Source organism: Zingiber officinale, chromosome 6A (genome assembly GCF_018446385.1).
Source record: "Zingiber officinale cultivar Zhangliang chromosome 6A, Zo_v1.1, whole genome shotgun sequence".
NCBI classification, from domain to species: Eukaryota; Viridiplantae; Streptophyta; class Magnoliopsida; order Zingiberales; family Zingiberaceae; genus Zingiber; species Zingiber officinale.
The window spans coordinates 14,481,973-14,497,598 of record NC_055997.1 but is presented as its reverse complement, the minus strand read 5'-3'; the positions used below and the strand labels follow the sequence as shown (position 1 = coordinate 14,497,598).

The 15,626-nt window shown below is 41.1% G+C and overlaps 1 protein-coding gene and 1 pseudogene across 2 annotated transcripts; one reads left to right on the top strand and one right to left on the bottom strand.

Moving 5' to 3' along the window:
• Positions 1–988: 988 nt before the first annotated feature.
• On the top strand, positions 989–5,388 carry LOC121995904 (probable inactive leucine-rich repeat receptor-like protein kinase At3g03770). 2 transcript variants are annotated; one of them, XM_042549680.1, is made up of 9 exons: positions 989–1,293; positions 1,392–1,476; positions 1,547–2,947; positions 3,210–3,343; positions 3,957–4,197; positions 4,280–4,482; positions 4,567–4,613; positions 4,759–4,870; positions 4,971–5,388. In XM_042549680.1, the coding sequence occupies exons 3-9, from the start codon at positions 1,612–1,614 to the stop codon at positions 5,244–5,246; spliced, it is 2,349 nt and encodes a 782-aa protein (XP_042405614.1). In that variant the 5' UTR covers positions 989–1,293; positions 1,392–1,476; positions 1,547–1,611; the 3' UTR covers positions 5,247–5,388. The 2 variants fall into 2 exon arrangements, with proteins under 2 accessions (XP_042405614.1, XP_042405615.1); XM_042549681.1 differs by lacking the exon at positions 989–1,293 and having other exon boundaries at positions 1,300–1,476.
• Positions 5,389–8,355: 2,967 nt separating this feature from the next.
• On the bottom strand, positions 8,356–10,627 carry LOC121994632 (annotated as a pseudogene).
• Between the last annotated feature and the right edge of the window lie 4,999 nt (positions 10,628–15,626).

Below are 15,626 nucleotides of genomic sequence, written 5' to 3'. Positions count from 1 at the left end.
TATTTCAGACTCCTTCCATTATATGTTAAAATCAAATTATACATATTTTTTTCTTAGAGAAGTTTTTAGAATCAATTGGTCAATCAATTGAATATTATCAGTTGATGGATAGAAGTTTTGTGAGGAAATAGACAGTTGATTTATTGATCAAACGATTGAACACTGATCCAATCGATTGGTAGAAATTTAGTGAGAAAAAATTATTCCACTTGGGGTGCTTGGCAGTGGATGACAGTTGCCTATCGCCTAACACTTTTTAAAACATTGACTGTAACAAATTGTAACTTTAAAAGAATTTTTAACTATCAATTAAATGTTTTATTAATTTTAAAATAAAATTTATATTTGCTAAGGATATATTACATTTAGCAATTGCTAATTGTTTTTGGATGGGCTTTGGTGGATTTAGAGTATCTAGGGGTGCAATCGAGTTGAGTCGAGTCGAATTTTTAAATGTTTGAGCTTGACTCGTTTATAATCGAGCCGAGCTCGAGCTTTATTTAACGAATATATTCATGGCTCACAAGTTTATTCGAACTTTTATCGATCATAAACGAACTTAATAAGTATAAATTATAAATTTAAATATTCATTAAAAATTAAATTATATATTTAGAGAAAATTATAATATTCTTATTAAAATTTATAATTTTATTCTAATAAATAAATTTAATATATTTATCTATATTTTTCATAAATAGAATATAAAATCTATAAATTTAATATAAAAATTATTATTTTTTAAATTTAAAAATTGATTCAATTAACGAACATGTTCACGAGCTAACGAATCGAGTATTACAAAGCTTAAGCTTAATTTATTTATCTTAACGAGTCTCATTAAATGAACTCAAACAAACTTTTATCGAATCGAATTTCCAATCTCACGGCTTCATTTACATCCCTAAAAGTATCCCAACAACTAAGGGCGGATCCGACCCGCTACGAGCTCGGAAATGGCGCCAGCCAAAGGCAACGAGACGAGACGCAAACTGACAGCGTCACGGGCGAGGAAGAGAGGCCAAAGCGTAAGATTTCAATCTCAGGTTGATGAATCGAGCGAGAGGAATTACCTCTTATCTCATCTTGATGCTTCCGATCACGGTAATGGTGGGATTACCTCGCCCTTGGAGTTCCGGAAAAAGGAGATTAGGGTTTTGTCGTCACCGTGCTACTCTCCTGTCCACTTCCAGTGCGGCCCCTCGAAAGATTTTGGACTTATTCACTGGTAGTTCACCCGTGATGGAGGGAGAATCTGAGGAGAATGAGGGGCAGCTATTCTTCTGTGTCTCGGTACCGGCTACGTTTCTATTCTATTTGGATTTGAGGCCGACGGAATCGATGGTCGAGGAGGTTTACGAAAATACTGAACTTTGTTGCTTTTTCGACAGATGGGAGCTGTTCTTCGATTAGTAGAGATTCAAAGTCGGAATTTTGCACGCCCAGCTTCGTTCTCTCGGAATTCATCACCTGAAGGTAAGCTCCATTTCTTCGTTTCTGGTAAATCGAGTGGATCAAAATCTTGACTGCTTTGGTTTTATTGCAGTATTCTGGTACAGAAAGCAGTGATCTTTTTGAGAAAATCGAGGAAAATAGTGTGTTTCAGCTTCGATGGCTCCTGGAAACTTGGTTTCTAGTCTGTTCTCTGTGTTTATGGTTCTGATCCTTATACCTCGCACATACCAGCTGCAATCTTCTCAAGCTTGGTCACTCTTGAGAATCAAGGCACTCCTAAACTATCCACCCGTTTTGAGCGCCTGGGACATCAATACAGACTTCTGCAATGCTGACCCAACTCCGTATCTGACAGTCGCTTGCTATGAAGAGAGCATAACTCAGTTGCGCATAAGTGGTAGTGGGAGTTCTCCACCTCTTCCACGTAGTTTCTTGATCAAGTCCTTTTTCACCACTTTGTCTCGTCTCCCAAACTTGAAGGTCCTCTCCTTGACATCACTGGGCATTTGGGGTCCTGTGCCTGCAAAGATTTCTAGATTGTCTGGTTTAGAGATCGTCAATATGAGCTCAAATTACTTGTATGGCACCATACCTCGACGAATTTATACTCTGAGGAATCTCCAAACTCTTATACTCGATCATAACATGTTTAGTGGTTCCATTCCTGATGCACTGGGTGATCTTCCTCTGTTGGCCCTCTTAAGTTTGAAAAACAACACTTTAAGTGGGCCACTTCCGAGTTCATTTTCTGTACTGAAATCACTTAGGGTGCTCGTGCTCTCATCGAATAGTTTGTCTGGAGAATTGCCTGATCTTAGTAGCTTAACCAACCTCCAAGTGCTTGATGTGGAGAACAATTTCCTTGGACCTACATTCCCGCAGTTGAGTAGGAAGGTCGCAACTATCAATTTGAGAAAAAATAGGTTTGGCGGAGGCTTGCCCACTAATCTTAGCTCATATTTTTTACTCGAAGAGTTGGATGTCTCTTCCAATAAATTTGTTGGGCCTTTTCTGCCATCACTGTTGTCCCTTCCTTCTATTCGATACCTAAATATTGCTCGAAACAGGTTCACTGGAATGCTCTTTGGAAACATGACATGCAATGATGACCTTCACTTTGTAGATCTGTCTATGAATCTTCTGTCTGGTAACTTGCCAACATGCCTGATTTCAAATTCTAGTAATCAGATGTTTATGTACGCCTCAAATTGCTTGAAGATTAAAGATCATAGTCAGCATCCATACTCGTTTTGTCAGACTCAAGCTTTGGCTGTGGAAATATTGCCTCATCACCAAAAAGGAAAATCAGGTGGAAAAGTGACTGTTGTGAGTGGTGTAGTGATTGGTGTTGTTGGAATTTTTTCATTAGCCGGTGTTGCAGTCTTCATTGCACTCAGAAGAGGAAGTATCAGGAGGGCAACCAAGAAACCTCCAAGAAGAATAGTGGAGCATGCTTCAAATGGTTATCCTTCCAAATTGCTGGCTGATGCAAGTATAGTCTCTCACTCTGATGTGTTCTTTGATTTTGTTTTGTTTTTTTAATAACTTAACCCAGTTATTTTGCTAAACTGATTCTTCAATATACACATTTAATAAGAAGAGGGCAGTTGACATGTCTGACTTGTTAACTCAGGCATGTGATTTTCTCTTTATCATTTACCTTCAAGCATTTGTGATATTTTATGCATGCTGCATACCTGATCTTACATATAAATTATCCATTTTTGGTTATTTGTTCCCTTTTCATTTAAAAGGGTACATATCTCAAACGATGAAGCTGGCGGCACTTGGCATTCCGACATACAAATCATTTTCATTGGAGGAACTTGAAGCTGCTACAAATTACTTTGAAACTTCAAGCTTAATGGGGGAAAGTGGCCATGGTCAGGTAGATTGTTATCTCATACACAACTCAAGTTTGATATGCATTCTTGATTGTGCTTCTCGTCTGTTTAGCTGCCTTCATTATCATCAGATTGTGCTTTCCCAACTCTTTAGGATAAACTATATGAATCTTATTCCTTCATCAACTCTTACGCTAGGTTTCAAGACTAATAACAGTTGAATCAACTAAATCATTTTGGATTACATCAACTAATGTTTTCATTAATCTCTCTTTACCACTTACACCTTCCACTCTCATAGTTATTTATTTGATTGATCTATTGGAGCTATGCATAATTGCACTCGAATACCAATAGTTATTTATTTTATCCTTGTAGTAACTCTGCATGTTTATATTAACATTCTCATCTTTGCTACACTGTTTTTATTTTATTGTGTGTTTGGTCAGTAATGACACAAAGTTATTCTTCACATATTTCTTTAGTTGTTGTGTTTCTGTACGGCCTAACAGGTGTACTAGATACATGGTATATTTATGAGCTGATTAATTTGATTTCGAAATTGGAAATGCATGGGAGTGTCTATGGATTCCCCTACAAATTTCCAAGCTTTTCTCATAGTTTATTTCACCATTCTTCTTTTTTCTATGACATCAGATGTACAAAGGCAACCTCAGAGACGGTTCTTCAGTGGTGATAAAGTGCTTTAAGTTTAAGAAGGGTCAGAGTTCTCAAACGTTCAATCACCATATTGAACTAATTTCGAAGCTTAGGCATCGCCACTTAGTCAGTGCCCTTGGTCATTGCTTTGATTATTACCTCGATGATTCAAGTATCAGCAGATTATTTCTCATTTTCGAATACGTGACAAATGGGACATTAAGAACCAGCATATCAGGTATGAAAGCAATTCAGTTAATGGAATCTCTATAGCTTATTAAGCATTCTTATTGATTTTTTTGCAAATTCTTTTCTTTCAGCTGGAGGACCGAGGCTTACATGGATGCAAAGGATTTCAGCTGCCATCAGCATAGTAAAGGGTATCCAGTTTTTGCATGGGGGTATAATACCCGGCTTATTCGATAATCATCTGAAAATTACTAACATACTGTTAGATCAGAATCTTGTTGCAAAAATAAGCAGCTATAATATTCCACTACTGGCAGAGAACAGGAAAACATCGGTATTATAATATGTTCTGGCCCTTTGGTTCATGTTGATCGGTCAGTAAATATTGTCTAACATCCTTTTTGTCGTCCCGATGCAGGGATTGCCTACAAGTTCTTCGAGTGGATCGAATGAGCATGGGGAAAGGTTTGTGGAGAGTTTCTGGAATTGCACTCTGTACTTACAATGTCTAGAAAATTATAGTTACATTTTTCTAGCACACATCAAAATCTTGTGAGTTTTCATCCATTGTATATCATATAGCATCTTGTGTCATGATCTGTTGTTGCAGGTCAAAGCATACGGATAAGGTCGACATCTATGATTTTGGTGTCATCTTATTGGAAATTATAACTGGACAGCCAATTGAATCGACATCAGAAGTTGATATAACGAAAGATGAGGTGAGGAATATGATTATTTCTATTATGTTTGTAATGGTAGAACAAAAAAAGTTGGCATTCTTTTGGAGCTGTTAAGATGTGAGCATTTTCCTTATTGCAGTTGCACGAAAGTATTTTAGCCGACGAAACTGCTAGGAGAAGCATTGTGGATCCGGTCATAAGCCGGCAATGCAGCGACGAAGCACTGAAGATTGTCATGGAGATTTGTTTTAGGTGCCTCAGGGAGGAACCAACGCAGAGACCTTCCGCGGAAGATGTGTTGTGGAACTTGCAGTTTGCTGCTCAAGTACAAGAGTCTTTGGGAGGAGAATCTCAAAGTTGCGAAGAATCATCTCTTTCACCTTCTTGGCCTTCTCGATCGCCTATCGCACTCTAAGTCAGTATCGCGATAGGAGATGCCATTCCTCACAATCTGTTTATTGTTAACTGGCAGAATATTTCGATTAAGGTGGTTAAAGTTACTTATGTTGTCAATATATCTACCTATCAATGTATGACTACAAGGGACCTTCAGTTCAGTGTTAGTTAAGTGCATATGTATGTGTGATAGTTTATTAAAGTAGATGCTTAATTCTTTAATTTATTTAAAAATAAAGCTTTCGGAGCTAAACCAACACTAGCACGGATCAACTAAGGCCCAAATTACCATATATGAAGATTGGGGGTGAGTGAATCGTCTTTTTTTATTATATGGTTGAATCTCATTCGGTTTCAGAGGCTGACATAGTGGATACTTACATTTGATGCTGCTATAATAGATTGTAGAGTCGATTTTCAGTGTGTGAAATATATTGCGGGCAAAGGATTACAATGATAAAATGTCTTTAGACCATTTTTTTACATCGACAAAACATTAATTATTAACAATAAATTGAATGAACAATTAATTTTGTTTTAACATTAATTTTGTAGTGTCCGGTGTCACTCAAGCACTTGTAATTTGATCTCTAATTATGGTACATTGGTAAAGATTTTTTTCTTCAAATGAGATGTACAATCATAGGATGTTAGGCTTTCCTATTTATCTTAACGGCCGATGGAAAATTTCCATAGACCGGATCGGTCATCCTAGATTTCAACCAATGGCTTCAATCAAGAGGGGCAATTTAAAAAATAAATAAATAAATATTAGTGTAGATTTATTTTCACCATCTAAAAACCTAAATTTCAAATTTAAGGAGTTGAAACGAATTAAAATTAGAATATTTTAATTATAGCCCTCGGTTTGGTTGAAAGACTGATCCGCTAATGCCTAAAGATTATTTATGACTCAAAGTTAAAAAATTATTTGTGATCCCCAAAGCTTATCTATGACCTAAACCTGATACTGTGTTTCTTGTTAGCCGGAGAAGAGAAAGGAAAAGATAAGAGAACTCTTGTGCTTGAGGAGAGGAGAGGAAAAAATTATTAGTATACTATTCTTGGATAAGAGAAGGAGAAGAAGCAAATGGGGAAGAAAAAGAAGAGAAAAATTAAAAAAAAAAAAAAAAAAAAAAAAAAAAAAAAAAAAAGGATGGGCAAAAGGGTGACAAATGGTACGGTGGGTTGCAATGTACGTGCGGAGAAATAGGGAGAAAAAATTGAAATAGAAGGTTTACTCAAAAAAATATTTAATTCGTTTTAAATTGATCGAACTTATTTAAATCGTAAACTTGATTCGGTCGTAACTTTCCTAAATCAACTCTAAATTAATCTCTGTTTGAATCAACGAAATCCTTATCTCCGTATCTATCGGTTTGATTTAAACCCAATTAAATTTTAATTTAATACTTTCACTTCTCATCTTACGATTTAATTTATATATACACACACGTGAGCGCGACGTCAAACGTGACAGATAGGCATGAATTTTTTTCCTTTATTTTTCAAAATCTAAAATGTTCTCAGCCGCGTTAATTGATTTTTTTTCTTTTATATTCTAAAACCTATCTTCCCTCTCCGAAGCTCGCATTCCTCTCTAGTCATCCTCCGAAGCAAGCTAGGTTGCGAAGCCCATTCCTCTTTTGCTGCGATGTCGTTCTTGCTCTCCCATCCTCGCTCGCCTCATCATTCCTTGGAGTTCCTCGATCGCCGATCCTCTCTCGGTTGCCAATCCTCCCTCTATACCTCATTTTCCTCATTGTTCATAACCATCGATTCTGTTTACCTGATATTTTACCTTTTTTAATAAGTAAATATATATATAAATCATAAATACAAAAGAGACAATAATTAAAAATTAAAAGTATTATATCGAGATAAAATATCTTCTGGGATGGAGTACTTAGAGTTGATACTTTCGGTGATGTTAGATTTTGTGGTTATCAGTTAGACATGATTTAATTATTGAATATTGGGGTCTTAAATGGACCAAAATGATTTTGAGGAAGGAAGTCATCAATTGTTGAAAGCCGTAATTGACTTCAAAATTGAAATCTACGATTCACGTAGATAGATTTAGACTATTAATTTACTCAAAACCGATTAAAGGTGAATGAGAAATTAATGTTTAAAATCGGCCCAAAATAACATTTATTATTCATTAATAAAGTGCATGGGAGAGTAGTCCCACATCGAAAATTCTCGATGTGTATTCTCTACTTATTAATGAAGATGTGTTAATGGAGTTAACACAAAAATAAAAGGATAGGTGCTCCCGGCATCCTCGTGGGCAAAGGGAGATGACTGGACAGTTGACTTAGGGAATGGATGGCTACATTGATCAACGTTGATTAAATAGGTATGATGGATCGCTTGTGATCAAATAGGTATGACAATATGCGAGATCTGAGGGTCACAATTCCTCAGATTTGATGGATGAGATTGAAGTGGGCTTGGTGAAGGGTTACAACCCTCCAGAATGGATGATCTAGATCGATCCAGCCCAAGGAACACATCCACTCACCCAAAGGACACTCAACCTCTTCTTTCAGTATAAATAGAACCCTCCAGATGATGGAATATTAACTCAATCCTCTCTTCTCTTCCTCAAGCATTCATCTCATCTTGTGCATTCAAGAGTCCAAGAAATTTACTAGAAGGTTCGCTGGTCTCGGAAGTCGGAGTGCTATGATTTCGAGACGTTCGTCGTCATTGTATCTTGGGAACGAATTGTAACAATCCGTTAAGCACCGTAGCGGAGCAATATCGTTTACGGAGATAGTGTCGAACACTAGCCTCGACGATCAGTTTACATACTCCAGAAACTACCCGGGATTAACATTAATTTTCGACAGATAATTAGAATATTTCTTCGGATTATTTTGTACCCTTATTTAGGAAGAAGACATTCGGAATAAGTCCTCAAAAGTTATCCCCTTTGAAAAAATGTATAAAAGTTATCCCCTTTGAAAAAATGTATAAAGTTATCCTAAAATAACCGTTAGATGACGATCATCTTTTACCGTTGAATACACTTCTAATCCATCCAACCTTATCATTTAACTTTGCAAATAATTTGCAAATAGTCTTTCGAGGCACTTGAATTAATTCAATTCATGGATTCATCAATCATGTGACGTGTTGCAAGCCAAGCAAGCTAGAGAACACTTTCCCGAAGAAGGTCGTCGCCGGCCTCTTCCTCTTCGCCACCGCCCTATCGACCCGTCCACGGCTTCCTTCTGGCACCTCTCGCACTCCTCCAAGAACCCCTTGAAGGCGTTTCGCACGTACCGAGCACCGTCGGCCACCGTCATCAACTCCGCCAGCCTCACCGGGTACTCGTCGGCAAGGGCATGGTCGTCGTTCAACGCCGCCCCTAATTGAACCAAATCCGTTTGTAAATCCGACAGTTTTGCCATCTCCTCCGCCTCCCGAGCTCGCAACTTCTTCGGCTCAGTTCAACACTTTTTATTTTTATTTTTATTTTTTAAAAAATAGATTTAATTTGATCAAAATATACTAGGATGACAATTCGGATCCGACATGGAAATACTATCCCAACTGAATAAAAAAAATCAGATTAGGATCAGATTTTATTGAGTTCAAGTCGGATTTAGATTGATCTAATTGACATGATTAATAAATAAATCGAGTTTGAGTCTAACTTAAAATTATCCGATTACAATCCGTAAATTTATTTATAAATATTTTTCGATCAAATCATATTTTGATTGAGTTTAGATTAAAATAAATATATTTTAGTAAAATAGATTTTTTTGGATTAGATTCGAGTTAAGTTTGGGTTAAGATAAATATATTTTTATAAATAGATCACTTTAAGTCGGGTTCAGATTCGATTCTAGTGGTAGATCATTTAAGATTGAATTCGGATTAAATATAAATAAACGGATCAAATTTAGAATAAATAATTTAACCTGAAATATTAATTAAGTCGAAATTAGGTTCAACCCGTCAACCCAAGCCCGTCCAATAAATTCCGATCCGAATGGTCACTCCTAAAATATAGAATAATTAACCTAGGCAATCCATTCTAGCTCGGCGTCGTGCGTGTGAGCACGGCTTCAAACGTTCCTGCCCATGCATTTCTCTGCGTCAGGAACTCCTTCAAGTTGAAGATCTTCTTCACCGTCGCCGGGATGGGGGAGTGCTCGGATTGGGACGTCGCCTGCGGCCCCGATGGCTCGTGAATCATTGCCATGAAAATCGCCAAAGGTCTAATTAAAGATCATGGATATTAAAGCCCAAAGGGAAGCCGCAAGAATCGAAAGATCATACCGGTTCCAGCTTCAATCCAAGGCGATACGAAGATGGCCGGAACGCGGACGCCCAATCGATCAAAGTTGAAGTAGAAGGGGGCGGGGCCGACGACGCCGTCGGGGCTGGGGACGCCGACGACGGGGGTAGGTACGTGGTCGAAGAAGCCGCCGTGCTCGTCGTAGGTGATGACGAAGAGGATCTCGTCCCACTGGGGGCTCGTCTTGCAGTGATCCTTGAACGTGAGATCGAATTGGTGGAAGTTGCCCAGGTGTTTCAGCCGCCTCAAGTTCCTGTCCATAATCTAATTCTAGTACATTTGAGGGGCTCTATAGAAAACACTAATTTTCATTTTACTACTAATATTGTTATATTTTCTATTTAGCACCCAAAGTTTGGCGGTTAGTAAGGATTGTGTACTAAATATTCATAATTTCGAGCACCTAACTGAATCGTTTCTTGGTTAAATAGGGATAGAAACAGAGGAAGCACAGGTAGAAGAGCGTCGACGGCGGGAACTGGTAGTAGATGCCGAAGGAGAAGCCGGCGTTGTGGAGGTTGTCGAAGATGGCCCGCTGAGTAAGCCCCGCAACGAGCCGTTTGTTGTCGTTGCTGGTTAGCCCGTTCGACGTCGCCGAGTGCACGAACGCCCGGTTCGGTTGCGTCGACGCCGGCACCGACGCGAACCACTGGTCGCACACCGCGAACTCCCGCACCAGCGACTCGTACACCGGTACGGACGAGGGGCGGAACCCGTTCATTACCGTGTCCGACATCCCCGCCCGCTCCCTCTCCGCCTCCTGAACGAACCCACTCATCGGCGGCGCCGCCACGCCCGGCGGGGTGATGGGGGTGGAGGTGGCGTCGACGAAGGGGACGCCGTAGACCTGCTCGTAGATGGCCTGGATGGAGTGGCCGGGGTCGGGGTCGACGTACTCCGATCCGTCGCCGAAGTACAAGACCAACGGTGGAGATCGGCTTGAAAAACAGCCTGTCGCCGGAGACGCCGTCGATTTCCGGATTAACAGTCTCCATCCACCCGAGCATGTGGTCGAAGGAGCGGTTCTCCTGGACGAGCACCACCACCGTCTTTATCTTGCCACTGGCGTCGGTCGTCGGCATTGCCGCCGGCGCTGATCACTTTCTCAACAAATATATGCTCTTTGCCGGAGACGATCGGTAAGAATTAGGCGCTGTATCTTAAAGAAAGAAAGAACAATTCTTAAAAATATATAGAGGAGATGTATCGAAGCTGAAACTTCTAAAACTCTATTTGTTCTCACAACTTAATCCCCTTGATTAAAGCCACTTAACTTGGTTTAGGGCACAATTAGGTTGAAATGGGATAATTAGTCTCACAAAACACATGCTAATTATGTGTTTTCGTGACTTATTAATATTCTACAAAAGGCTGAGTCACATAGAGGATGATCATAGCCTTCTTATTTAAGATATGATCATGCTAAATTGTGAAGTTATTCTCATTTGTTCATTGTTCATCGACCGAAAGCTTTCAAGGAGTAGCTCACTGCCTCGCTTAGATGTAGAAAAAAAAGTAGTGTTTAAGAGTTGCACGAGTCGGCTTTAGGTATTCAAATGAGTGAATGGAGATCCATCTCTTTAAGCAATCATGTGGGATGAATGCCTTTGTGGAAATCACGTATCTTTGAGATCTTTCTTTCTGTGATGAATCTAATGAGTAATGCCTAACCCAATTTATTTTGTTTGCAATTTCTTTGGGTGTAAAGGAATAATAAATGATACGACGAATAAGGTAGGGCCTCCGAAATTGAGATCGAAGTCAAGAAAGTCGATTGATGTAGTGGTCAAAGTCAATGAGAAGTCAACACTTGGATCTAATATGGGCACATGTCTCGGCCGAGTAGTCTAGTCGATTGAACCTCTGGATCTAATTGGATATGCTAGGTGTACGGCTCGACCGAACTCCTTGGCCGAGCGGAGAGGCCGAGCGAAGGCCGTGTACTCGAAAGGGTTATTATCCCTTAGTTAGCCGACCCCACCCAGTCGACGAACGAGGGAGGAGCAGAGCGAAGGCCGAGTCCTTGAGAGAGTCATTATTCCTTAGCCAACCCCGACGTTGTCAGCAAATGAGGTTCGATCAGACAATAAAGGGAACTCAGTCGGCCTAGCATCAAAGTATATTAATGGTCTATCAACCCAATATTAATGGTCGATCTGTGCAATATTTACGATGGAAACTTCTACCCTACAAAATACAGAAGTGGTGGGTCTATTTCAGGAAAAATGTCATAATGTTAGAATGATGGATCATTTTTTGAAAATACATTAATATTCGTGCATAGAGGAAAAGTAACATTATATAAAGGGTTTTCTCCTAAAGACATAAGTACGCAACATTGCGCACTCAAAGCCCACTATTTGTTTCTACTGTTCATTGCATTTCATTTCCCCTCGACCATTTGTCTGACTTAAGCATCGGAGTGCTTGCGCCAGGGATCCGTCCCTAGTCCGATTGCTGACGTTTTCTTCTCTCTGTAGGATCATTGCGCTAGAGGGGGGGGGTGAATAGCGCTCGTGGCTAATTCATTTCGAAAAACACAATCATAGATAATGCAGCGGAAAGAAAGACAGAAGGAAAAATAAACACAACAAACACAGTTTGTTTTTACTTGGTTTAAAGTCTGTGACGACTCCTACTCCAAGGTCTACGATTGACCGCTTTCATTGGGCAATTCACTATCAGTTCGACAAATCTTTACAAAGACGAATACAATAGATTTATAATTTAAGTACAGTAATTAAAAGTATACCATCAACTTCTGGGGATTTGGAAGGTTGTGCTTTCAGTTGTTGGAGTCGCGTCACTCTATCGTCGGAGTTATATTGCTCGGTCATCGGAGTAGCGTCACTTGGTCTTTGGAGTCGCGTCGTGGAGTCGCAGGAACGTCTTTGGAGCAACGCGCAAGAAAGCAATCACAAATCAGAGTTATATAGTTGTCTTTTGGTGGAATACTGCTTATATAGGCTGCTCCGAGCACTTGGATCCCTTTAGGAAGCCTAGACCGTGATGTCAGCCCGTCCAATCAGCGTGCTCCAACCTGGTGATGAGATAAGCTTTGGCATTTCGGGCGCCCAGACCAGATCCGAGCGCTCAAACCAACTCCGGGTGATCCGAGCGCTCGAACCGACTTTTTCAACAACTTATTTTCCTGTAAAATAAAGTTAGTTCAGGTAGTATAAAATATATGTAAAACATGAATTTGAGAGCCTCTAACTGCCCGATTTTGACTTTGAGTTTTGTTGAAACTCTAGGTCGAACCGACGCCTACTGTTCCCTCCTCAGGGGAACGCACCCTCATCTACTCCTCTTAGGAGAGTGTACCTTTTTTCCAGATAGATCCTCCAGACCGTCTGGACTTTTGCTCAGCATCCGAGACTTCAGGTCTTCATGCTGAACGTCGGCTCCACGGCTCGTCCAAATTTTCACCTGATCCGCGACCACCTGGATTTTCACCTAGAGTCCCCTGTTGGTGCAACATTGCTCAGGTCAAGGTTGACCTGGTTGACCAAGCTTGATTCTTGGTTTGGATTTCGATGTTTGACAATGCAAGGTTGATTGAAGAAGAGTCAAGTAGGTCAAGGATGACCGGATACTTGACTGGGAAGTCCTAACTGGGATGTTAGGCAGGAGGAAAATCCTGGTGAGTGAAGCCAGGTGAAAGACCTAGTGAGTGAAGCTAGGCAATTGGGAAGTCCTAGTGAGTGAAGCTAGGCAGGAGAAAAATCCTGGTGAGTGAAGCCAGGTGAAAGACCTAGTGAGTGAAGCTAGGCAATTGGGAAAGTCCTGGTGAGTGAAGCCAGGCAAGAGAAATCCAGATGGGTCAAGGTTGACCAGACATCTGGTGATAGTCCAAGTAGGTCAAAGGGATTGACCGGATACTTGGCACGAGGAAGAAAAGTCCAAGTAGGTCTTAGGGAGTGACCGGATACTTGGCAAGAAGAGAAAAGTCCAAGTGGGTCAAAGGGATTGACCAGACACTTGGTGAGAGAGTCCTAGCTGGTCAAGGGTGACCGGATGCTAGGTCTTATGTACCAACAAGTCATGGTTGACTAGATGTTGGTTTAGGGGGCTTTGGGCTTGGTTTTGGGCAAAAACCAAGATCTGGATTGATCCGTGGATTGATCCAGCAGGTTTGGATTGATCCGTGGATTGATCCAGCAGGTTTGGATCGATCCGTGGATCGATCCAACAGATCTGGATCGATCCACCGATCGATCCGGTGAGTCCCCGCGAACAGAACCCCTTTGGATCGATCCGTGGATCGATCCAGAGGTCCCAATCGATCAGTGGATCGATTGGGACGTTGCTGCTTCGCGCGATAAGCGCTGGATCGATCCGTGGATCGATCCAGGCATTTTTCAGAGCACAGAGGCGCTCTGGATCGATCCGTGGATCGATCCAAAGCCTCCCCGATCGATTGGGAGCAATCCAATCGATTGGGATTCGATCGTTGGCGTCGTTTATAGCTGTTGGCGTGCGATTTCTTCAGGAGAACTTCACCGATTGATTCCAGATTCATCACAGCTCCTCCCCAGCACTCTCTAAGCTCCTCACCGCCAGTTCTTGAAGGTTCTTGGAGGCTCTTCCAAGTCAAGAGGCGGATCAAAGCAAGAAGAAGAAACTAGGGTTAGGGTTTGTGCACTCATTGTAAGCTTGTAAGCTTGTATTTCTTTACTACCCTTTCTTCTTCTTGTATTGAGTCTTGTAGGGCTTCTCCGCCCTTGGTAGTTACCATAAAGGAGAGTTTCATTAGTGGAGGGTGCGTGCGTTGTGTGGATCCTTGGATTAGTCACCTCCCTTGGAGGTGGATACCAAGTAAAATACAAGTGTTAGCGTGTTTGTATTTGTTTCTTTGTATTTCCGCTGCGCATCACTTTGAAGAAACAAGCAACGCCGAGCAACGAGCACGCGAAGAGCTATTCCCCCCCCCCCCTCTAGCTACTTTTCGGTCCTAACAAGTGGTATCAGAGCGAGGCCGCTCTTCACCGGAATCATCGCCGGAAGGGTCAAGCATAACAAGAAGAGCTAGAGGGTGAAGAAGTTGAAGCAAAATTGTCAAAGTCAAAGAAATTCAAAAGCTCAACTTCTACAATGGAATTCCGAGATGGGCTCGGATTCGACACAAGGGTGGCTCCACCATACACTTCCACGAGCTTCAATTCTTGGAAATCAAGAATCGAAAATTTTCTTATGATGGAGATAGAGCAATGGTTTGCTCTTATGGAAGGCTTCAAGACTCCAACAAACTCAAAGGGCAAAGTTCTCAAGAGGAGCAAGTGGAGCCAAGAGCAAGTTCAAAGGTGCGAGGCCAATGACAAAGTGACCAAGCTTTTGGTCAATTTATTGCCAAGCACCATCCTTTGCAAAATTGGAGAATTTGAAGATGCAAAGGAATTATGGAGTAAATTGGCCAAGCTTCATGAAGAGATCCCCTCCACTGTACAAGAGCAAGAAGAATCCAGAGAGGGTAACTCCTTGGAGCAAGACCAAGAGGAGGACTCCGAGGTTGAGAGATGCTCAACCTCCGAAGAAGAAGTCCAAGAAGAAGCTTCATCTTCGAGGGAGTGCAATGAAGAGAACAAGGAGGGAGCATACTCCTTGTTCAATGTACAAGATGATGAAGCCTCCACCTCTAGGATTGAGGGGGAGTGTAGATCAATGAACCCGGAGCAAGAAGAAGCCTCCACATCCGGGTCAAGTGAAGAAGAAGAAGATGGTGCCACCTCCAAAATTCAAGAAATATCAAATGGAGGAGCAAGTGTCATCCCTACACAAGAAGGTAAAAATGTTTCAATTAAAAATAAAAATCATATAATATATTTTGAGTGTAGGGAAAGTGGGCACTACAAGAGCAAGTGTCCCAACTTGCCCAAGAAGAAGGGTCAAGTGACACAAAAGGGCAAGGAGAAGCCCAAGGAGACCACCCCCGGGACAAAGAAGAGCAAGGAGCACATTGTGTGCTTCTTGTGTCAACAAAAAGGGCATTACCGAAGTCAATGCCCCAAGGGGAAGAAGATGGTCAAGGCTCAAGGAGGCACTAGTCAAGGGGGAGCCTCCAAGGTAAAGAAGAAGGTAACA